This window comes from Amblyomma mixtum, chromosome 2, assembly GCF_055824585.1.
Source record: "Amblyomma mixtum isolate Tamu chromosome 2, ASM5582458v1, whole genome shotgun sequence".
Lineage (NCBI taxonomy): Eukaryota > Metazoa > Arthropoda > Arachnida > Ixodida > Ixodidae > Amblyomma > Amblyomma mixtum.
In genome coordinates, this window is record NC_143013.1 from 311367330 (window position 1) to 311391255 (window position 23926).

At 46.8% G+C, this 23926-nt stretch overlaps 1 protein-coding gene, 1 long non-coding RNA gene and 1 pseudogene across 4 annotated transcripts in view; all 3 read left to right on the forward strand.

Moving 5' to 3' along the window:
• Positions 1-7558, forward strand: part of LOC149364969 (uncharacterized) — a 37712-nt gene extending 30154 nt beyond the window's left edge. For all 3 annotated transcript variants that reach the window (XM_089574962.1, XM_089574963.1, XM_089574964.1), the window contains 3 exons: positions 1228-1563; positions 3207-3614; positions 7185-7558. In XM_089574962.1, the coding sequence (XP_089431088.1) occupies positions 1228-1563; positions 3207-3614; positions 7185-7238 (798 nt within the window). In that variant the 3' untranslated portion in view covers positions 7239-7558. The remainder of the gene's footprint in view (positions 1-1227; positions 1564-3206; positions 3615-7184) is intronic.
• LOC149364970 (uncharacterized) lies at positions 5022-6028 on the forward strand (annotated as a pseudogene).
• A 2429-nt stretch (positions 7559-9987) lies between the features above and the next one.
• LOC149364971 (uncharacterized) lies at positions 9988-20995 on the forward strand. Its single transcript, XR_016289241.1, has 3 exons — positions 9988-10175; positions 18834-18980; positions 20373-20995. It is a non-coding gene; the product is annotated as an uncharacterized LOC149364971 (long non-coding RNA).
• Positions 20996-23926: the final 2931 nt, after the last annotated feature.

The window sequence follows — 23926 nt, forward strand, 5'->3', positions numbered from 1 at the left end:
CCTGCTTTCACTTTCCTGTGAACAGTGTGGATCTGTCAATAGGCACGAGAAAAAAAAAACGATCGCCTCCTTCACCCATTTATGCCAATCAAATAGACTAATATCGTGAATGTAGTTTAAGAAGGAGCCCAATGCCTGGCCCCATGATGACATTGCGCTCGTACTCTCCACGACGTGTCAGCTTGATGATGGCGCCCATGGCTGAACGAATGCAGACGGGAAGCAGCTCTGCGGACATGATTGCATGTGAATACCACAATCTTAATTTCCTTAGGACTACCACCCCGTACCGCCCCCCATTTTTTTTTATAGTGACAGCTGTTAAGCTCTCGTTCGTTGGTTTCGTAGTAGTCGGTGCAGCCGGGGGGTGCACTGCCATAGGAACCACTCGGGGGGTGGATGCCTTGAGAGGAGGAGGGTATGTCGAGGTTGTAGGAAGACGTAATCGGAGGGTGATTACCACGGGGATCGTCCTGAAGGTGGTTACCGTGGAAGGAGGAGGATGGGGCGAGAACGTAAGAATGGGCAAGATATGGATGGTTACCACAAGAGCCATCGGGAGGATCGCTGCCATGCAAGGAGGAGAGAGAGTATGGCGAGAGCAGGGGAATGTAGTACGTTCTAATGGCGGCTGCTGCTGCGAAACGCGCGGCCCGAGGAGGGTCATCGGTAAAGCTGCGCGTCTAGAGCGGTGGACTGGAGGGGAGAACTAGTCGAAGTAGCAGTGCTAAAAAGAGAGCTCTAGAACTACACAGATATGAAACTGCTCTCATAATCTCTACCTCAACATATCGTCAAATAAAAATACTTTCACAGCTGTCGCTGAATCTACCGTTGCTCAGTGGTAAGCATTGCTTACGTTTTTTTTTTCTTACATAAAAAATGCACATCCATCGTCACCAATTCATTTCCTATAAAGAACATGCCAGTAGTCCATTGTACTGACGCAATAACTTGACAGCATGAACTGGGAACAGAATGACGAGAGGAAAGGCCTAGTCTGTTGATGGAACAACCTTTCGACAGGAAGGCTTGTCTTCGTCTCAAAGGTTGGTCTATACGTTGCTCAGCACTCTGAAGCTTTCCTCTCACGCATTCTTCGAGTGCTGTCAAGAGTCATCTTGCCTGCTCTCTATCTACCGTGTTGCTACTACATAAGCGATGATAATCTCATGCACGAGACCGGAAGAAGTGTGCCTAGGAAACTCACGCGTCGTCTTTCTCTAGCCGCTGCAAGAGTCGGCCGACAAGGCGGGCTGTCCGTCGACCATCTCGGGTCTCAAGGACGGCCCCGGAGGCGGCGCCGGCGTAGCGGAAACCGACCTGGACGGCGGCCCAACGCGAGCATTCAAGCAGTACGCGACCAAGTTCAGCGGTCCAGGCGGTGGCGGCGCCCTCGGGGCGGGAGCCAAGGCGAACGCCGACGTGGACGACCGGCGCCACAGCCAAAGCACCGACAAAGACACGCACCAGGATGACTCCGTCTCGCTCTCCTTCGAGTCGTCCTTCTTCGAGAAGTCCGAGAACTCGGAGAGCCAGTTCTCTTCCGAAAAGTCCTCTGAGGTGAGCACCCGCTGCGCATTGGTCGTTTGCAGCTGCTTGAGAGGAAGGAGCGGACTTGCTCAGACGTGTGTCGTACAACCCGTTATCTATCAGGGTAACGCAGTAGCTACCAAAGGAAGTAAACAGTAGTCAGTGTTGCATGGCTGAGGCCAGGGAATTCGGAAGTATAATCTATCAGCAGCTGATGTAGGACTCAGGTAATGGAATACGGTGAAAGGCTTCGTCGCATGGTCGGGTTAATTCTGTTTGCGACAAGGAGACAGTTACTGCACCTTTCCTTCCCTGCTTCACTGCAGTGGTATGATACTCTGCAGGTATTGCAGACATGGCATGCCTGATAGAGGTTATCTGCTCATGACCTGTTACGTCAGAGCAGCGGCAGGGCCTTAAACTTGTAGCTGTGAGAGACGTGAATAGGACAAGGGGCTGGAATATTTGTTGTTTTTGTCTTACGAATATTTGTTGTTTTTGTCTTATTGAAATCTCCTACCTTCTTACATTTCGTTTTGCGTGCAGAAAATACTGCACATAAAGGCTGGCAGAAATAGTTCCCACATTGGCAGGTAATCAAACCTACATTCTTTCTCTAGTATTAACTGTCCATATTTGAGATATGTGGAATGTTTGCTCCTTTATGAATTCTTTAACCATTTTATTTTGCACTTAACCGCCCTAATTCTATTAGTCAGACCAAAATAAGACATTTAATCACACCTGTTTAAGCGGCTATTAACCGTGATCAATGGCACGCGACGCTCTATCACCCGCAGTCGCAAGCGTCTCCTTCATGTGGCTTCTAGTGCAGTTTTCACTCCCCGCGGTGGCTTCACAAAGCATTAAACAATGAAGATAAGCGCTCGTTTATTCAGGAAATCGGGATAAGTTACAGTGTCTCCTCTTGGCCGCAGCCATCTGAGCATGTGCAACATGTGCAAAAGTCTGCAAAACAGTCTGAACATGTGCAAAAGTCTGTGGACCGCGTGGTCCGTAAACGAAGCTGATAGCGTCAGTATTAGCCGCCGACTTGAGTCCCCCTTCTTCAAACTTGGAATAAAACCACCTTGGCGCAAATAATTTCGCATACGAGGAGACGAGGAGACAACGGACAGGCGCCAAGGTGAAATTGTTTGCGCCAAGGTGGTTTTATTCCAAGTTTAAAGATGCTAATCCAACTACACCGGCAACATACCTTACTGAACTTCAGTCCACAATAGTGGGGGTGAAAGCACAGGTCTTTCATTTTCACAAGTTTGGTGTCCAGACGGCGGCTAATAATAGAGCTATTGGGTTCGTTTACGGAACATGCGGTCCACTGACTTTTGTCCCCGACTGTACGTGTGCGCGTGTGAGAGCATCGCTGACACGACCGTGCATAAATACTATATGCTTCTTACTGCTGTAAGGACTGGCCTTAAAAAAAAAAGAAAACAGGGGAGTGCTTTCCGTTGACTTCTGTCTGCGTCGTTGCATTGGCATTAGCAAGAAGATAGCAGATTACGAAACATAGTACGAAATGTTTGCCATAGTCATACGGCGTGATCAGCTCGACGGCGAAGGTCCTGTTCTGTGGCGTAGACCCTCTCCGCGAAATGCTTCCTGTACAGACAGAGTGACGCCAACTGTTGTCTCTGCTCTTCCGTCAGGACACGGACTCCGAGATGAAGGAACGCCGGCGCAAGCAGCCCACGCGGGCGGCGCTGCGCGAGCCGCACTGGACAGAGGGCGTCTCGCTGACGGCCGACCTGGTCTACCGGTACCAACTGCGCGCACCTGACGTGGCCGACGTGCTGCGCAGCGACAGGGACAAGCTGCAGCGCCTGCAGCAGCCGAGGCTCGTCAACGAGCAGCTCTCGGTGCTCCAGCTGGAGCTGGAGGACGCGCTCGACGAGCCCCAAGACGACGAGCCCATGGCCAAGGCCCACGGCTCTGCGGCCTCGGCCGCCGTGGGGGCCGGGGGCTCGCCCGAGGCGCAGAGCCTGCACGCGGACGCCGCGGCCGCGGCGGCACAGAGCTACGCCATGTACGCCATGGAGGAGGACGACCTCACGCAAGTACGCAGGCACACATGCTCTTCCAGCAGCGGTGTAAATAAGACTTGTTTAACCCAGTACCGCGCAAGCAGTTGAACTATCGTCATTTTCCGAAGAATTATTAAACACATTTCTTTGTCGTGGAAGCGCGGAAAATTGGAGAACGATCCATGACAAGCTAATTGAACTGAAAGATAAATATATTCCAAAGATTACCATCACCTCATCAACCGCAATACATGGTTCACTTCACAAGTAAAGCGATGCATCAATAAAAAGAAGCGTTTATCCTCCAGAGCAAAACAGACTGCCTCGAATGGTGACTGGGAGCGTTACAGGAATCATGCAGCAGCATGCAAGAAAGAAATTGAAGCAGCTAAAGACAAATTTTTTAATCATGATATATCGGCTTTATTAAAAAATAATACGAAGAAATTTTGGAAAGTAATAAATCCCAAGTCTTCAGCTACAAATTTATCAATTATAAAGGATGACGAACACCTTGCACCATCAGAGGCAGCAACAGAATTTCATGCATTTTTCAGTTCCGTATTTACTGAAGAGATGCCAATCCCCCCTGATCTTAACTTCACTTCTATTAGTGCTTCCATGAATAATCTTATCATCACTCCTGAAGGGATAGAAAAAGCTATTGACAGACTACAAACTAACTCGCCGCCTGGTCCAGACGGTATATGCCCGAAACTGCTAAAATTAACAAACCCTATTGTATCTCACATTTTTACTGCCTCGTTCCTGCAATCTCTTGATACCAGATGCGTACCTGACTCGTAAAAACTTGCTCGTGTTACTCCTATATTTAAATCAGGTGACCAATCCATGCTAACAAATTACAGACCTATCTCGTTAACCAGTATTCCTTGCAAACTATTGGAGCATACCATATCATCTGCCATAATGAAATACTTAACCGAGCACAACTTCTTTTCCCCAAACCAGCATGGTTTCCTACATGGTCGTTCGTGTGAGACGCAGTTGTTTGAATTAATAACCGACCTTCATCATGCCGTGCACGCTAAATTAAGGATTGATGCTATATTTATTGATCTCGCGAAAGCGTCTGATAAGGTACCCCATTATCGTTTATTACTGAAGCTAAATTCTCTCAACATTAACAAGCATATTATTACCTGGATTACTAACTTTCTTACTAATCGTTATCAATATGTTTGTGTAAATGGGTGTTGTTCTTCCCCAACCGTGGTAAAATCTGTCGTGCCGCAAGGCTCGGTGCTTGGACCAATTTTGTTCTTGATCTACAATAATGATATAAGTGAATTTATTACCTCTACTACTAGATTATCTGCTGATGACTGCGTTATATATAGACAGATTATCAACCCTGACGACACCAACTCTTTGCAGAAAGACGTCCACAGAATCAACTCTTGGTGTGAACAGTGGCAAATGTAAATTAACATCTCTAAAACAAAGACTAACATTCACCAGCAATAATCAGCTTCAAAATCACTGTTATTCCATGAATAGTATTCCCATTGAGAATGTCTCCACAATCAAATACCTTGGTGTTCATCTTTCGTCTGATCTAACATGGAATAACCATAATCGATGCAATTGTCGGTAAATCATCTAAAGCACTTGGTTTCATCAGACGTCACTTGCACCAAGCTGATCCTGCCGCCAAAATTTTAGCTTACACTACACTCGTCCGCTCAAAAATGGAATACGCATCCTTAATCTGGAACCCACATCAATTGTGCTTAATTCACAAACTGTAGTCAATACAAAATAAAGCAGCGAGATTTATAACTAAGGACTATTCACGTCATTCCAGCATAACGGCAATCAAAGCGTCGCTAAAGCCATCATCACTTCAAAAAAGAAGAATACTAGCACTATTATCGCACTTTCACAGATTGCATCACAGTCCATCTTCTTTCGCTTCATGCTATATTATACCCGCCCACCGTATCTTTCCGCGCTTAGATCATGCTCTCAAAGTCGAACCCGTGTTTGCACGCACCCAACTCTTTAGTCATTCACCATTGCTTCTTGCCGTCCATCATTGGAACAAGTTACCAGATGGCATTGTCTTCACCTCAAATCATGACGCCTTTGTGCACAAACTAAAATGTTTTTTACAAATAAATTCGGATTAGGAAGCCTCTATTCCTGCGTCCTATCAACTTTGAATTTCCTGTACTTTTTTTTCCCCCGATTTAGCCTGTGGTTTTGGATTTGTGTTGCCTGTACAATTGTCTGGAATATTGTTTATTTCTAATTGTACACCCCCCATATGTAATGCCCGAAAAGGGCCTTTAGGGTATGTGAATAAAAAATAAATAAAAAAGTGTCAGTTCTGAGCTTCGTTATTACACTCACCTGCATCTCAGAAACATGCAAAAAAAAAGACAGTATATTTATTTAGAACAGCAAGATACTGCTGTAGTAATAATCATTCCAATCCTGAATTACTCTACCGCACAAGAGTTTTTTCGCAGGCTTATTCAACTTTTCATCGGTCAAAGAGTCATCAAAAGTAAAAATTACTGAACAATGGCGGCTTGTCACAAGAGGACGCCTGGGTCTAGTGGTTGCAACAGCCTTGAATTTGGCTTCTGGGTTGGCTTCTCTTTCTGGCCTTCGCTGTTCAACCTTCGCACTGCCGTTACTGTTGTTTGTTTTTTTTTTGTCTGAAATATATTTTGTCCTCCCTTGAGGACGCAGGTCGGAAAGGGTTATACGCCGCCTGTGAGAGTCGGGAATAAAGTTCTGAATTTATACTATATTCTTATTACTAGTTCTTACTTGACAGTCCTGAACGTAAAAAATAAATGTTAGATTTACTCGGAACATCACTGTATTAGTTAAATTAACAATGTGGGCTTATTTCTCAGCAACAACTTAATAAAGAGCTCATGTACTCATGCATACGCGTTAATAATTCACAAAATTCAAAGTCATGCCTTCCGCTGCTGATGGAGTACACTCGTTGAAATTCCTGGTTGTCCTCTAGGAAAGATTCGATTTTGCATAGAGGGATCTCAAAGCAGGCATTCCGCCTCTCTGCTTTTGTGTGGAAATGTGGCTTAGTGCAATGCTCTGAGGATTTTACGTTGCTCTTCATATCATAGCAAAAGAGAGAGACAGAAAACATCTCCTTTTTTTTTCTCATCATATGGCGCTAGAATTTGGACCTTCATTGTAAAAACTTCTATTGTCAAGCCAGTCGGTACATATCTACAACAGTTTTCTGTGGCAGCTAATAAGCTTTCTCGAAGGCCATACCTACGGTCTGGCAATGGTATGCCGACTGTTAAGGGTCAGTGCTTTAACAAGCAGATGGGGAGGACATTTAAGGCGGCCCTTCAGGAAAGAGGATAAAAGAGGGTAAAAAGGTAAAGAGGGCAAAAGTGCATGGCGATGGAAGCGTACGAATCTGCGTAGAAAGGCAAAAGAGGTGAACAGCCTTGTAAACTGCGATAATAAGACAACAACATTTTGTTACAACCAGAAAGTTTGTGCGCGTTTGTTAGCCTGCATGCTACATCGCATTTGTGCTCACATAAATGCACACCCATTGCTAAAAGATTCAATTTCGCCCCGCAGGAGATGGAAGAGAAGGAAGGACGCATCCTGCTCTCCATCGACTCCGACTTCTGATCCGGCCATCGTCGCGCGGCCCCTCCTCCCACCACCAGTCCCATCGCGCAGAGGCTCTGCTGTCGGAAGACGAGGGGCGGCGGAGGCTCCTCACCCGCACACCGCACAAGCGTGCACGGCCCGCAGGCGAAAAGAGGGTGTGATTGCTCGCCGCCCGCGAACCGTGTTGTGCTCCCAAAGTGCGACTGCGCATATGTCAATCACTTGTGTACGTTTGTCCGTATCCCCACCCCCTCTGGTGAATAAAGCGAGCTATCAGGCCGGGCGCAAGAGCGCCTTCATTTTGGCGTGATATCTCTCCTGTGGCTCTCATACTGAAATTCAAGTTTGCCTGCATCTGTAGATCACCGCGGTCTGGCGACAAAAAACGCTGCTTTCGCTGAAAACGGAGCTTTCATGCGCTGGACAAGGTAAAAAAAAAAAAGAAATACAGGTGTAGCCAGCACGGACTTGATACGTCGTGACAACGGAAAACCGGCGTTGTCCAGTGTCACAACATTTCCAGATTGGTCGTGGGAGGTCACTTTACCTGATGCCGCCCCGGCGAGGCCTAGCCGGCTGAGGAGCGAAGCATCCGAGCTGTTCGCCGTCCTCGAGGCCTCCCCAGCGTTCGATGCTCGCGCTCACTCGGTGCCTCGATGGCGATGGTCGCTAAAACGTCATTCCAACCTGTCCTGATATTGTAGAAACTCTTTTAGAATAGAAATATTTAGGAGCTCTCTGCTTCCAGCGGCCAGCTTGAGCAACCAAATTCGAATCGGAAATCGGAGGCACTAACCCGAGTGGAGTGAAGTGGAATAAACTTTACTGAGGGGAAAGGGAGAGGTGGATTGGGGACCGCTGGCTGTGGCTCAGAACTGTGATACACTGTATAGTTTCCCTCAAACATGTGCTATGCCTCCTACTAGCGGCAGGCAAGGGCGATCGGGGATCGCAACACCATGCGCATTTTCTGCTTCGGTTTGGTTTGGTTTATGGGGTTCAACGTCCCAAAGCGACTAAGGCTATGAGAGACGCCGCAGTGGAGGGCTTCGGAAATTTCGACCACCTGGGGTTCTTTAACGTGCACTGACATCGCACAGTACACGGGCCTCTAGAATTTCTCCTCCAAAGAAATTCAACCGCCGCGGCCGGGATCGAATCCGCGTTTTTCGGGTCAGCAGCCGAGCAACATAACTACTGAGCCACCGCGGCGGCCTATTTTCTGCTTCGACGCCGGTGCACCACACTAATTCCAGTAATCATTCACAGCCTACTGAGGCGCTGAGGAGAACGCTCGGGATCTTGGCCTCGGCCGGACGCTGCCGCCACCGCTCGCCACTATCATCTCTTCGGCAGCCGTCAAATAAACGTGGCCGCGGTCGCCTCCTGGGCGACCTCCACATCGACATCTACAAAGGCACCGCCGTCGTAATGCTTGTTTTTTTTTTTTTTTATCAAAAATCGATATTCAAGGGTAATTAATATTTTCTTTGCGATTACTGTTTTTTTTCTCAGCCCCAATAGACAAATTTCGTCTAAAGATATCGCTGTCATAGGCATATCACAAAGTCTTCATGGTTTCTTTACACATGCAAGAAATTTCGTATTCTTTTTTCGTAACCCCTTTCTGTGCTAACATCAGCTGTTTGACATCTACAACGGCCATTTCAGCAAGGTGCATCTATGGCTTCCCGAAAATCATCTGTCAGGGACATATTCCAAAAGTATCTTCTCGCGGGCTAGTTGGTTTGAATCATTCATAATTAAAACTGCGCGAACAAAAACAAGGACACGAGCAAGAAAACAGACAACACACACAAGCGCAGTGTGTGTTGTCTGTTTTCTTGCTCGAGCGTGTCCTTGTTTTTGTTCGCGCAGTTTTAATTATGAGGGACATATTGAAGACAGAAACGGGGCGGGTGGTGGAAAGATCAACATATACGCGTTTCCTGGGCGAAAACCGTTTTGGTTCCCGTTTTTGGAACGATGGAAAGTAAAAAATGCATTGTGCAAGGAAGACGGGCCCTCCCCTCTTCCCTCCTCCATTTTTCCTTCTGTTGCTCTGAAACGGCGTGAATTATTGGCTGTTTTCTAGAAGCCTACAACATGTGGAATCACTCAGACCAGATGTCGTATTCTAATCCTCCAATCACCTTTATTTAATTCAAGTGCTTTCGCTTAAAGTGGGCCTTTTACTTGTCGCAATTGCCGCACTTTTCTGTAAAGAACCACGAAGTCGGTACTGCTCCCCTGCGAGCTTCAAGATCAAATAAGTACCAGATCAGACCAATTTGTCGTTTGCTAAAACAGAGTACCCTTCCTATGATATGCTGCGCTCTTTGATATCGCCCCTATTTGCCAGCAAATAAATAAAACTAAATAACAAACTTTGTAATCGAGAGGCACTGCTAAGTAATCGAGCACTCTTGCAATAAAAAAAAACACTACCATAAGTAACTACAAGAGCGCAACGCAGTTCCCGTAAGGAGGTGAGTGAAAGAAATAGCACCGAAACGAGCTTACTTCCTCTTCCCTTACTTCCTCTTTCCCTCTCCTTTGCTCTTTTACATTCCCTGTTCCCATTATCCCCTCCCCCTGCGAAATAGCCGACCGGAACACTGCCTTTGCTCTCCTTCTTCCTCTCTCTTTACAAAGCAAACAGATAAACAGCAACGGAGCAAACAGAGCCATAAGTTACGGAAAGCGCACCACTTTGCCAATAACTATGGAAGAGCATGTTGTTATACAAAGAGGCTCGCGAAGACATGCACACGCCAACGTGCATCCGCCGAATGCGGCACGTGGCGGGGACCGAGTATTTTGGTAACGCGAAGCGGGCGCGCGTCCAAGCAACGGCGGCGAACACGGCGGCGTAGAAGCTCTCGCGGCTGGTCACACCGAGGACATTTGATGAGCGGCTGCTGCTGCGCCGACGAGTCCGGGGAGCCGCAGGAGGTACCGTTCCCGTGCACTCTTTCATTCCACTTGTTCTTATCGCGCGCGCGATGAACTGCGGTGTGCGTCAACGTCGCGTAGGTAGGCTAAGGACTTTCAGTTGTAGCAGGATGGAACGCGAAAGTCAGATGGGCAGGTTCGGCCGGGTTTAGATGGAGGGCAGCAGTCTTATAACACCTAGAAAAGTAAGTGCGGCATTGTGCCCCTGTTTGCTGGGCTCATGCACAGCTTTCGCATCCACTCTCTGCACTCTTTAGTTGTCTAGTGTGGACGCACGTACTGCTGCAACTCTTTGGAGCGAAGCTATTGCACTTGGCCTGACTCCGGTTATGCTCTGTATGTAAACAGTCCAGACCGAATTAATGTTTTCGCTGGGCGTCCTCTGCGCAAGTTTCGACCTACCGCTTTGTTTTCAGAATCATGAAGACTGTCGGGTATGCGTAAAAGAAGGCATTGGGTGCAATTCGTGCATTTGCACAAAGATACTGCTTTTTCTATGCCGTACACGTGCGCTTTGAATAAAAAAAAATCCTGGAAGTCAGTGTTACGACCTTGTTCGTTCCTTCTCCCGTGTCTTCTTTTCTACGCTGTGCAGTCACTGCGATAAAAAGTAAATGGTTTTGATTGGTGACATTTAAATGTTGTGTTGGATATTTGGCTTCGAGACTTAACGCGGCGAAGGGGCAAGTTCAGCGAGCAGGAATGACCGGGTCTAGGTCAAGAGCTCCACGTTGACACTTGGCTTGGCATCAGAAACAGTCGGCGAGCTTTCTGTCTGCGTTCTTGTGCAGACGCTTGCATGGCTTCCGCAACGAATGGCAGGACTTCGCTCTTGTTTCTGCATCTCTCGTGCGAAGCTGCGCTCATGGTCTAATTCCAGTTCCCGCCTGTATGCAAACAGCTGGGAAGGAATAAATGTTCTAGTTTTTCGCTCTCTGACAAGCTTCGAGATCCTTTCCTTTTTTTTTTTCACTGAAGGAAATAAAAAGATGGGGGCCTTCTTAACCGCACTCTTAAAGAACATCCGACAGCATTTGGTCTGACTTTCTGTACTGTCTAATGAGTGTGTAAGGTTCTTGTGATTTTCCCACCAAAACTCCGTTAGCAACCGGTTCCATTGCCCTCATAGGGCCAGCACTAGCCATCACCATCTAGAATGTTCGATTGCATTCCTTTGGATTCCCTTTAGAACTATACTTATCCGACCCACTAATCCACCTTAATCAATTTATGGGGTGGGCCAAAACAAAAATTTTGAGGGTCCTCATATTTCCAATTTTGGCGATGCCCTATGATTGGTCCACCGCTAGTCACGCGGTGATGACGACACGACGCTCTCAATCGCATTCATAAATCGCAGGGGGTCCCATACCCTTAGTGGCGCAGTAACGCAGCGGTTAAGCGATGCGCCACTGCCCCGGCAGGTGGCTGTTTCAAACACAGCCACCGGTGGGGCTGGTGAGACCCAGCTTGCTCTTCTCGAGCTCCCGTATAGATCATGCGCGACGCCATGGTGGGCTGCCGGCAACTGCATTGAATTGGCAACGGTTGGGAGCAATTTTGTTGGGAATTTCAAATTTCGAAGTGCCCTTTGACTGGTCAGATGCAGTCACGTGACCCGATGATGTCATCACATAATTGCCAATCAGAGAATTTCGTTATGGGGAAGCGGGAAACTGCATGACGACAGCCTAAATGCGAATGAATGGAGTCCTTTAAATGTTGGCATTTCTTACTAAATACCTTCTTCAGCGTCGCGGAAAAAAAAAACTAACATTTTTCAATGCAGGGTATTAGACTCCGCGAATAAAGCCGGTTTCTTAGTTTTAGTGAACCAAAATTTGTGCTGTGTTGTGTACACTAAATTTTAGAGCTTAGCTTTCAGGCGCCCATCCATGGCTTGCGCGTCGTCGTCGTTTTCAGCGTAACCGCCAGAACCATAGCAAAGCGAAGAGCACGGCGAAGGATGAAAGTAGGGCGATAACGAATCGAGGAGAGAATGAGAAGGCAGAGGAGGGGGCAACGGTGAAAGAGAGAAAGGTGGAAGCTTAAGGTGGATAACATAAGAGTAGCGCAAAACCAGGACGACTGACACAAGGGGAGAGAACACACACCAACAACACAGGCGCTAACTTCCAACTGACGAAGAAAACCAAACCCAACCAAGTGAACGGAACCTGAGCAAAAGTAGCGCATGCGCTGACCTAAGAGAAACAAATCGAAAAAAAAAGATGCGATAAAAAATGCGATAAAAAAAAAAGTGAGATCATGGATTTTTTGAACCCAAGAAGGCCAGCTCTCGTTTAGACAAGGAAATGGACGGAGTACTAACGCAGTTATCTTGTAAGGCAGCAATCTGTGCAGCTTCCACAATTTCGCGAGTTAGCTTATCTCTACTCTTAGCAACGACTGAGCATTTGTCCAAAAAAGGCACCCACTTGCAATCTTTGCAGTGCAAAGCTAGATTGCTGCCGGTATAAGTCTTCGTGTTATTATTGTGCTCTCGAAGCCTATCATTCAGGCACCTACCGGACTGCCCAATATACTGCTTGCCACAGGAGAGCGGAATGTTGTACACAATGCCCTCAGTACATTTAACAAATCTTTTCCTGTGGCGGATAGTACACTGCTGCTTTTGGGAGCTATGAGCGGAGGGCACGGACCTTTTGCATAACACACTGAGCTTTTCTGGAGCTGAAAACACCACGCGAACGTTTGCCTTTTTCCCTATTTTCTTGAGATTGTGCGCGAGACAATGGACGTAAGGAATGACAGCCACCTTGCCTCTCGTTTCTTCTGTAGTGTTAGGTTCTTTCCGGAGCTTCTTTTTCAGGAGGTTTTCGGCGACTGAACCCACCAAATCTTTAGGGTACCCTGCTTCGAGGAACCTCGCGAGTTGTTGATGAAAGCTAGATGTGGATTGATGGGGGCATGACTTTTCAAAGGCGTTTTCCATGCAGAGGTTAATAATGCCTCGTTTCATGAGTTTAGAATGAGCTGATGTGTAAGGTAGAAGCGATTTGTTGGCGCGAGGTGAATAGCACCAGCAAACGTAGTTGTCCATGAATTTAAGCCGAATATCGAGAAACCTTATCTCTGAGTCAGTAGGCATTTCGCTAGTCAATAGTAGCGGGTGAAAACACCCTTGTACAACGGTCAAAATGTCTGAAGTAACGGCCTCGAAGTTCGAAGGTGTGCAGTTAACAAGGAAGAGAAAATCATCAACAAATCTGAAGATTCTAACCACACAAGAATTAGCAAGTCGGTCTTGGAGGATCCTGTCAAGGTGTGCAAGGTATAGGTTACTAAGTGCGGGGGCCAGGCAGGACCCAATGCATATTCCCTGTTTTTGGATGAACGGAACGTCTTGAAAATTTATGAAGGTGGAGCGCAGATAAAACAACAGCAGTTCCAAGAAACTATCAACAGAGAGCTCTGATTCATGTTGAAATGGCACCGCACCGTAATGAAGGATCGATTCTTCAACTATGGTAAGTTGGTTATCATGAGGCAAGGAGTAATACAAATCTTTAACGTCAATGGAGAAGCCGAGAAGGCTCTTGTCAGACAACAATTTCACAGCATTAACAACTTGTTCTGAATTTCTTACAAAAACGGGTCATTGACAGGCAAAATATTAAGTTTTTCTTGGAGAAACAGAGCTATTGACTTCTGCCAAGTGTCTTGTTCAGAAATTATTACCCTAAGGGCAGCATCAACCTTGTGAGTCTTTGCGCTGAAAAACACTTCTAAGAAGAGACGCTTGCTATTTTCAATGCTCTTCGCCACTTTTGCAAGATTGAGCTTGTCACATAGCTTCATGGCTTGTGCCTTAAGCTTGGGAAGCGAGACCTTCCTACGAGCCTCAAAAACCTCTGTCACAGCACGATGGGCTTTCTCATTGAATGTATCATGCGAAAATACAGCAAAACCTCCCTCTTTGTCAGAGGGGAGGACACAAAGTGACTGTTCGGCTAGAAAGGACAGGACGCGATTCACATTGACTTTCGAGGGGCGAGGCTTACAGTGAGAAAGGACGTCCACACCATCGGCGATGCGCCGACCAGAGTCCTCTTGGTCGGCCAGGCGGGATACACGTCGCACCATGGAGAGCAGTTCATGCGGAGCTTTCGGAGATTCCCTTGCAAACTTGGGACCAAGGCCCAACGTCCGCATGACGTCCTGGGGAATCGTGACGCCGTCAGGGACGAACACTTTGTTCACCTTGATAGGGCACTTAGGGGGGCACCGGGAGCGAAGATCCTTCAGATGAACTTGCCAGAGGGCTTCGGTTGTACGGTCAGCTAATAACAGATGCTTACGAAGCTGGCGTTTTGCGGAATCTGGTTCCAGTGTACGTTGCAGTTGCACGGCTAAAATCACTCTCAAAAGTCGTGCGTAACGGTGGCACTCTGACTTGATTATCTTGCAGACCCTTCGGCAGTGTCCAGCGGAAGGACTAAAACCAATGAAAAGACGTCTCACATCGTCAGGTAGAATACCGGAGCGGATGCAGAAAGCAACAGGCCGTGCTCTGCAAAGCGTAGCGGCAATCAGGGATACGGTCACACTTGGGTTTTGGAAGACATGTAGAAAGATGTCCGAGGAACTAGAAATATGATTCACCAAGGTGGAAATTTGGGCAAGTCGGTATTGATCCATAACATAAGAGTAGCGCAAAACCAGGACGACGGACACAAGGGGAGAGAACACACACCAACAACACAGGCGCTAACTTTCGACTGACGAAGAAAACCAAACCCAACCAAGTGAACGGAACCTGAGCAAAAGTAGCGCATGCGCTGACCTAAGAGAAAAAAAATCGAAAAAAAATGGTGCGATAAAAAATGCGATAAAAAAATGTGAGATCACGGATTTTTTGAACCCAAGAAGGCCAGCTCTCGTTTAGACAAGGAAATGCAAAGATTGCAAGTGCGTGCCTTTTTTGGACAAATGCTCAGTCGTTGCTAAGAGTAGAGATAAGCTAACTCGCGAAATTGTGGAAGCTGCACAGATTGCTGCCTTACAAGATAACTGCGTTAGTACTCCGTCCATTTCCTTGTCTAAACGAGAGCTGGCCTTCTTGGGTTCAAAAAATCCATGATCTCACTTTTTTTTTTATCGCATTTTTTATCGCATCTTTTTTTTTCGATTTGTTTCTCTTAGGTCAGCGCATGCGCTACTTTTGCTCAGGTTCCGTTCACTTGGTTGGGTTTGGTTTTCTTCGTCAGTCGGAAGTTAGCGCCTGTGTTGTTGGTGTGTGTTCTCTCCCCTTGTGTCCGTCGTCCTGGTTTTGCGCTACTCTTATGTTATGGATCAATACCGACTTGCCCAAATTTCCACCCTGGTGAATCTTAAGGTGGAAAGTGGAGAAGGAGGGTGCTGAGTCGCACTCAGTTTGCGCGGGCAATTGCGTAATGACTTCCTAAACGCGTTTACAGCCGTCATGCTTAGAGCATGCACTGCAACCACCTGCGCATTAGCGACTGCGGTACATGCGGTGGCAGGCAAATACTGTTAGCGCTCTGCCCAGAACGCCGGCGCGCGTCCCGCTCGGCTCGCCTAGAACGTCGGCACGCGTCCCGCTCGGCTGGCCCAGAACGCAACAGCACGAAGCGACGGATGCTTCGAGCGAGGCCCAGCAGAGGACCGAGAGACGCCGACGAAACGAGACGCGTCGGAAAAGCCCTCCCAACCCTGCAGACCCGCCGAACCTCCTACGTATCAAGGACCGTTATCTTACTGTAGTATCCGTAACTTCTTGTATTCTTGTATCCTTAAATAAACCAGTTTGCTCTATTCGAGAAGAATCCGGCCACTTCCTGTTAAAGGGACCATGAAAAGAATTAAAATACGCTTGTAAATGTTAGAAGTTATGCTCAGAAGCACTGACACCAAGTATGAGTCTTCGGAACTGAGCCGGCAATTTATTATGGCTTTTTAAAAATCGCGTTTTTTAAAATTCGCGGGCCGATTGGTGTCTTCGTAAGGAGCGATTTTGAAACCAAAACCGGGAAAACAGACGTCACTAGTCCCATGACGTCGGTAGGCCACCACACGCTGTCATTCGCTCGAGCCGCGGCAGCTACGACGTCACGGGCACACTTCCGGTAGCGGTGAAAATCGTCTGCTCGAGGCGCCGCGCGACCCCCTCGGGCAAGCGCGGGCCAGGGCATTGCCTTCACGCATATGTTTCCAATTTACCTCTGCCACCTCTTTCTGCCGGGAGTTCGGGAGCAAAGAAAGCGCCGAGACCGGAGAGACGCTGCCGACGCACGCTGCTCCTCGGGAGTGCGACAACCGGAAGCCGTAAACCGAACGTCAGCGAATGACGTATTCATGGGCGGAGCCCAGTCCTGGAGCTGTTTTCTTTATTTTTTCTTGGTGCTCCGCGCGTATGAGTTGAGGGGGAAGAGGAGGAGCGTGATTTTTAACCGTCTATAACTTCGTTGTTATTCATGCTAGCTCGAAAATTCTTTCGCTGGGGTGACGAGTGATGGATTGTCTATCTTTACGTAATCTCAATTAATTTGTTTCATAGTCCCTTTAAGAATACCCCCGCAACCTTTCGGTTTTATGTCAAACGCATTAAGGTTTGTGCAAAAAAGAACGGACTGCGTTGCCCAAGTGAGGCGATTCTTCGAGTAAAGGTTGTGGACCCCTTAGTTGTCACACGTGTGCGTGGCTGTTTATGTTCGGATCAGTGTAAGATCTACTACAAAACTGCTGGTCGCAGCTTGATCCTGAGTACTGAGTACAGTGTTTCGCATTGTTCTCTTAAGGGTAGCTTAAGGGTCACCTAAGTTTTCTGCCTCAGTATATCACAAAATCAAGCTGCGCTCAAATTTCGCATTGGGGAGTACCGTAATCGTCGGCCCATTTATTTATATGGTCCCTTAGGCGAATTATTTACTTTTCACTTTCTTTAATAAAAATTTAATTTCACGCTTCTTAAAAATGCAGCTTAGAGTTTGATAGCACGGGCACGGCTTTCAAAAGCATCTAAATGCGTTTTCGTTTCCAGTAGAAGCGCATCAGTGAAGTCGCCTGTTTTTTGGCGTCGTCAGAATTAGACATAACCCACTATTATTAGTATCGTATGGTATGATAGGTTTAACATCCCGAAGCGGCCCGCGGGCTATGAGGGACGGCGTGGTGGAGGACTCCTAGTTAGTTTCATTATCATCGTCATCAGCCTGACTACTGCCACCGCAGGTCAAGGGCCTCTCCCACATCCCTCCATTAACCCTGTCTGGTGCCAGCCGCGGCCATGTTATCCCCGCAAACTTTAGACTGCCTGGGATACTTTAACGTGCACTATCATAGCACGGTACACGGGCGCTTTCGTATTTCACCTCCATCGAAATCCGGCCATCGCGGCAAGGATTCGACCGCGCAACCTTGGGCCCAGCAACCAAATTTCATAGCCACTAATCCACTACGGCGGATATCCACTATCAATAACATCATGAAAAAAAACGTTGTTATGTAGTGAAGAAAGGGTGCTGGTAAATTCCGCAGCCCTTCGCTACGGCGTCCCTCTTAGCCTGAGTCGCGTTGGGACGTTAAACCCCCCATAACCAAACCGATCCACCCGCGTTGCAGTTCCATCTATTCTTCACACACTAACACTTATCACTTATCGCCAACAAAAATTGTCGCTTACTGTACACGAAGCAAAAACTAACAACGAAGACAAACGTACGTTTTATAGTTAACTGAGCACATCATGGTGGTCGTTAATTACAACTTCCAAAGAGAACACCAGTCAGCCGACCCAAGGAAGGCATTCAATAAGCGACGTCTTTTTACTATTAGAAGCTGATTAATTTTTATTCAGAATGTAGATAGGAAAGTAATTTAAAAAAAAGGAAAAACACATCTTCGGTAAAAACCGAAGCCTCGGTCGTTTTGTACTGCGTACAGCTGGTCACCCGCACAATTACAAAAGCGGCCCCTTTATCTGTATTTTATATCTTTTACCGCATCGCAATAGTAAGCGATCGGTGTGGAAGGAAGGGGGATGGTTGCTTCTCTTTTTTGAAAAACTATACAGGTGGTCACGATGAGGCCTTTGCCTGGAATAACGAGCACAAGCCCGCGAAGATACCTTAACGTTGGCTATAGACGAACACGTGAAAAGGCCGTGCTCGTCGCATGTGCATCGGAGAAGGCCAGCTTGTTTACGCAGAGCTCGCCAACCAGGCGTGGCGGCCGACTGCCGATCGCGCTCGCGGCGTTTTGACAGGGGCAAATCAAGCCACGTGCACAGGCAATTGGGAACGCACCGGAGGCGGGATCGACGCCAGCAGTCACGCATGTGTCGCAACAAGGGCGATCGTGTGTTCCTCTTGTGCTTAATGAGTGGCGCTGGCAACCCGCGAGCAGTCTCGATTTTTTTTTTTCTTATTCGTGGTTTTCCGGCCAACTGAAACACGACCTTGCGATAACGAATGTCGAGCGTGCAAATAGTATTGTAGTAACTACCTCAAAATAACCCGATGTGGTGACCTATTCGTGGCTTTAAGTGACCAATCGATGATGTTTTACATTAGTCTTCGTAATGGCAATGCGCTGCATCCTGTTTGGCATACTTCTGGTGACTTTGCCAGGGCCGCAGTTTCTAGCTGTTTTGTTGGTTGTGCTATTTATTTACAGGTAACAGCAGTCCTACAATGACCACGACAGGGATAGAAAACCCAAAACAGCAACGAAAATACACAACAGAGAAAACAGTGCGTGAATGAAATGTATCATGACCACAAGCAGATTGATAATGGCACTATCTGATTTCTTTTTTATTAGGTAAGTTGGTAACCGATGCAACTTACTGAATATTGTTCTTCAATGGAACGTGCTGAAGGTCCATGCAGTCAGGGTTCCAGTCGAAACTTTTTAGCCCTGGAGACCGCTCCAGTATATGGTCTGAGAAATAATAAACTCATTTGAAGTTGGAAAATCAGGAACGCACTGCTTACAAAACACATAACGTAAACAGGAAACCTCTGCAAAAACCAGCCCCCCCCCCCCAATTGGCGAAAGGTTGGTCTAACCGAGAACTGCTTTAAAGAAGAAAAAGAAACGCGCGTATTAAATCTTTAAAGAGCTTTCACTCAGCTACATGTCAAATTTGTTTTTTGCTGATGTATTGAGCTTTATTACATGGTAGCAGTGGTTCCGGAACTGTTATAACAAAGCTGCTCCTGTAGTATAGTCAACAAGCCGATAATCAGGACCCTTGCAGATCCCGAAATTATTTTCACGCGCAAAAATTTCAGAAAAATGCATATTTTAATGTAAAATAGTTTATGAACGCAATTTTTTTTTTCATATATCGCAAGATTTCCCAATACAAATTAATATACCCGCATAACTATCGTCGGCAAGCTTGATTTTTTTTGCTACTTCCCTTCTGAAAAAAAGTTTTATTATGCAATAACCTCATACAGGCTTCGTCATACAAATGTCACACAATGTATGTGAAATCGTATGACATCCGTATGACACTTCTATGATTTCGTAAATATGAATGGCAGTTGTATGAAATTTGTATGACAAACGTTTGTATGGCAAAAGGTTATTGCAGCATGCAACTTTTCCAGTAGGGTAACGTTTTTGCTGTCGTCAAAAAAGTTCCTCGTTGGTTATCTGTGCAGTCTTAACTGCTCGATGCGAGCGATGGACAAAGTTTAAAAGAAAGATATTGCTACGCATCGGAAGAAGGAACCATTACCTTCAATATTTCCTCAACAGCACCCTACAATATTAAAAATTCCGTCCAAGAATCCTGGACTTGTGAGTGCAAACGTTCTCTAAATTCAACCTTTGTTGAAAACAGAGAAAGATATCAGCGTAGGCTCGCCGCTGATGGTCTTCCTCGCCGACCACGGAGCGTTGCCGGTACCTCAAAGTCATGAAAAAACTTCTCGCCCTGACTGAATACTTGAAGGATACTTCCTCCGCTGTCAAGCGCTACCCCTGCATTATCTATCTGCAAGCATGCCCTTTAGTTCTGTTGTAACCTTTCACTTGCAATCGTTACGATTTTTAATCGCAAGATTTTGCAATTAGTTATTATCCTTTTCTTAACTAAATCTGTGCATATGCCTTGATCTTGTCCTGTTACTAAATTACCTTGCGTTGCGATCATGTTTTGTTGTGACCTCTACTAACGTTATCACTTTTGTGACATTCCAGTACCTGCAAAATATTCCATCGTTTTATTCCAAGAGGGCCTTCTGTTGAACGGGCATCACAGCGGACAACAGAGGGAATCACCGGTTCAACAGCGCCACTTTAACAGCGTTCAAAGCTTTCGTGAGAGGGACGGAGGGTAATTTTAAAGGTTATCCCGCACCCCTACTCACCGTCTGCGCTGCCGAGTGTTCACTACCTGCTTCTTCAAATGTCAGCAATTAAAACGTTCTCAACAATAACTATGATTTTTCGCTATCACATGATTTTTTCAGCTCCGACCCGGAGATAACACCCTGTCTTCAGTTCTTTTGCGGACTGCGTGAGTCCGTTTTGACTACAGGAATTTTTGTTCTGGTGACAACTTGACACATTAAATATGTTCACCATCATCACCACAACCCTAGCTATGCCCACTGCGGGACAATGGCTTCAACCGTTTGCCTCCAATTAACCCTGTCCTGTCCGGCGCCAGCTGCGGCAATCCGGACCTCGCAAACTTCCAAATCTCATCCGCCCACCCGAGTTTCTGCCAGCTGCTGTTACCTTCACCACATCTATGAATCAACTCCGTTGCCCGGAGGACCATCGCTCATCTCTTCTTCAGATTACATTGCCTGTGAATGTATTGTACCACCCTCCTTTGGCTACGCGCTGCCGCACATACAAGAGGAGAATAAAGACGACATCGGGTTGTGACGCGCGACTCCACAGCTCGCCAGTTCGGTTGTTGTTCCTGATGCTGCTCCTGCTGCTGCTGTTGCTGCTGTTGCTGTTGTTGCTGTTGACCACTGGTGGAGTGACACATGCCCACAGTAGGGAGTTGACCAGGGTACGTTGCAAATTCACATAGGAGAGACACATTGAAGTAACTAAGTTAGTCCTTGGTGAAATTTTGAGTTAAAAGTAAACAATTTAGAAACATATAGTGAACAAAGGGATTTCCTTCAAGCAGTGATGTAATCATGAAGACAATCGCACAATGGCTTTAAAACATATCCATTGGCGCTTGCCCCAAAAGAGAGGAGGATCGGAATAGAAAGAGGAATCCCCAGTCGAGCGAGGGGAATCTGCAGATAATCTCTTAGCAGAGAAGCAAACCGCGGGCAAGAAAGGAGAAAAAGATCAGTTGATTCAATTTTACCACATGACTCATAATGGTTCGACGGACAGAACCTCGATCGGCACAAATAAAGTTTAACCGTGGAATTCTGCTGCGCAAAAGGGCCATGGCCACCACGCACTGTCGTGAGCGGACACTCCAAGGGAATGCCAAATGCTGAAAATACGCTGTAGCAAGCAGAGGCTCATGACTCAAGGAGTGCAGATGCAGGAAACATTTAAAGCGGGCTATTGTGGAATGCACAGTGTTTGGAGCAAAAGGTACCACAGGTCCCCAAAGTGCAGAATTAGCTAAAATCAGCTGCAATGTTCAGGTACCCAGTCAATATGCAATTCTATAACATGTAGTGGATAGAAAAAACGAAGAAAACGACCCGGAAGAGCATCCCTCGAGCACTGTCGGACAGAAAGGCTATCAGCAAGCAAGGGCGTCCACAGAACTTTTTCCAGGGGGGTGCAGCCGATGTCTGGGGATGGGGGAGGCGGTAGGTTTGTAGTTGTTTTCTACTAGGGCATAAATAATATCCGTAATTCCAAGGGGGGGCAACCGCCCCCCCTTGCCCCCCCTTCCGGACGCCCATGTCAGCAAGCAAAATGACAAGAGCAACAGTGCAAGGGATCTTTAGTACGGCTAACTCAATCGCTAGAAACTCGGCAAGGAATATAGGCGGATAATCGGGGATCCAAAATGAATAACTCCAATTAAGAGCCCTGGATTAAATGACAATAGCTACCTTTTTGTTTTTCTTCGAGGCATATTCTAGAACTGCATTAGGGGTAAGAAAATTATCAAGATACTCCTCTAAAAGCCAGTTTAACACGTTGGCAGGCAAATTCTTTGCGTTTCTTGGGACAGTGCAGTCGAAGTGGACTCCATCATCAGTCCACAGGTTGTGAAGGTTGTGATTGTGAGTGAAATTTTCGACAGCAGATAATATATGAACATAACCTGGGAGAGCTTATACCTAGGGCAAATAATAGCGGAGAAGAAAGCCGGATCCGTCGTAAACATGGGGCCAGCCAATCCAGGCATAGGCTCTAGAGCTCTTAAAAAAGTTCGCAGAGTGAGAAACTAAAACCGTGAATTTAAATCAGGTATCCGCGCCTCCAAAAGCAGCAAAGGATGTGCTACTGTTTTTGGTAGTCTAACACAAAGGCGCAGAGTAAGTTTCTCTAAAAGAAGGAAAGGTTGAAGCGTGTACTTTCGACAACCAGGAAAGAAAACACAACCAAATTTAATTAGTGGCCTTACATAATATTTATAAGCAAAAGCAAAGTGACACGACGCATGCCGAATTTTTTGTGGCTGGCTCACACCAACCTGCCAAAAGCGGGCTCATTTAAGAACATTGATTTTAATTTGTAATCAGGGGGTAATTACTCATTGGCATCCACAAAAGCGCAGCCATTCGGCGACAAAAGAAAGCTAGACAGCTTTCTCAGAAACTTTTCAGTTAAAGAAAAATCCGTCCTGGTCCGAGGTTCGAACCCGCGACCACTGCTTCACCGGAGCAGTCGCTCTATCAACTGGGCTAACCGGGTCTTAATTTTTTCTTTCATGGTATTTATATAACTCCAAGGGGGAACAGTGTTGGTCAAATATCTAGGGGAAAATTTGTAGTCGCCAGTCTAACTGCGAATCGTATATAATACCCAGGTATTTTACTGAATCAACCCGTGGGACTGAGGTGGAGCGATACAGCAAGGAGATGGAAAGGGGGGATGCCGTTTTGAAAACATGGAGGGCACTCTTATCGGGCGCCTAAGAGCTGCACTCAAAAAGAGCTGAGTCATAAATGAAGAGTGTCAAGAAAGGAAGCGAGGACTTTGCGTACGACAAAGTCAAAGTCCGTCGCGTAGGTTCGACGCCCCCAATCAACGGAACAGTGCTTCAGCGCGCCTATCGCTGTGGCCACTGCCCGAGTATCTACTCAGTCAGGGGCCAAAGGTGAGGAAGTTCCCGTGCACGGCAAACCGATTGTCTTTCGGCATTTTAGTGCAGGGCATGCACTGAGAGCGTTGCGTTCACGAAACAATATTCATTACTTGTCGGCACGGCTTATAACCCTGCCTACGTTTAGCTAGAGAGAAATTCTAAAAATGTGCCGATAATAAGCGGACAACAAAATAGGAAGTGAAGCTTAGAGAGGTTGCTCACTTCTGTCAGCCGGGTATGTGTTCGGAAACCAGAAGACCTTTCTACAAGTTATCGAGAAGAAAAATCATCTTACGTCCAGTCGAACAGCTTAACGAATCAGGCTCCATGATTTGCTGGCAATGACCCGACTTCCACGCCGATACACACTGTTTCGATTAAGTGAGGCAGTGCGCACACAATCTCCTGAGATGGCGTGCGGCCCCTATCGCGGTTGTCAAACGCGTGGTAAACGAGGCCGAGAGTTGCGCTCAACTATCCACAGTTTCTAAGTTCTGTG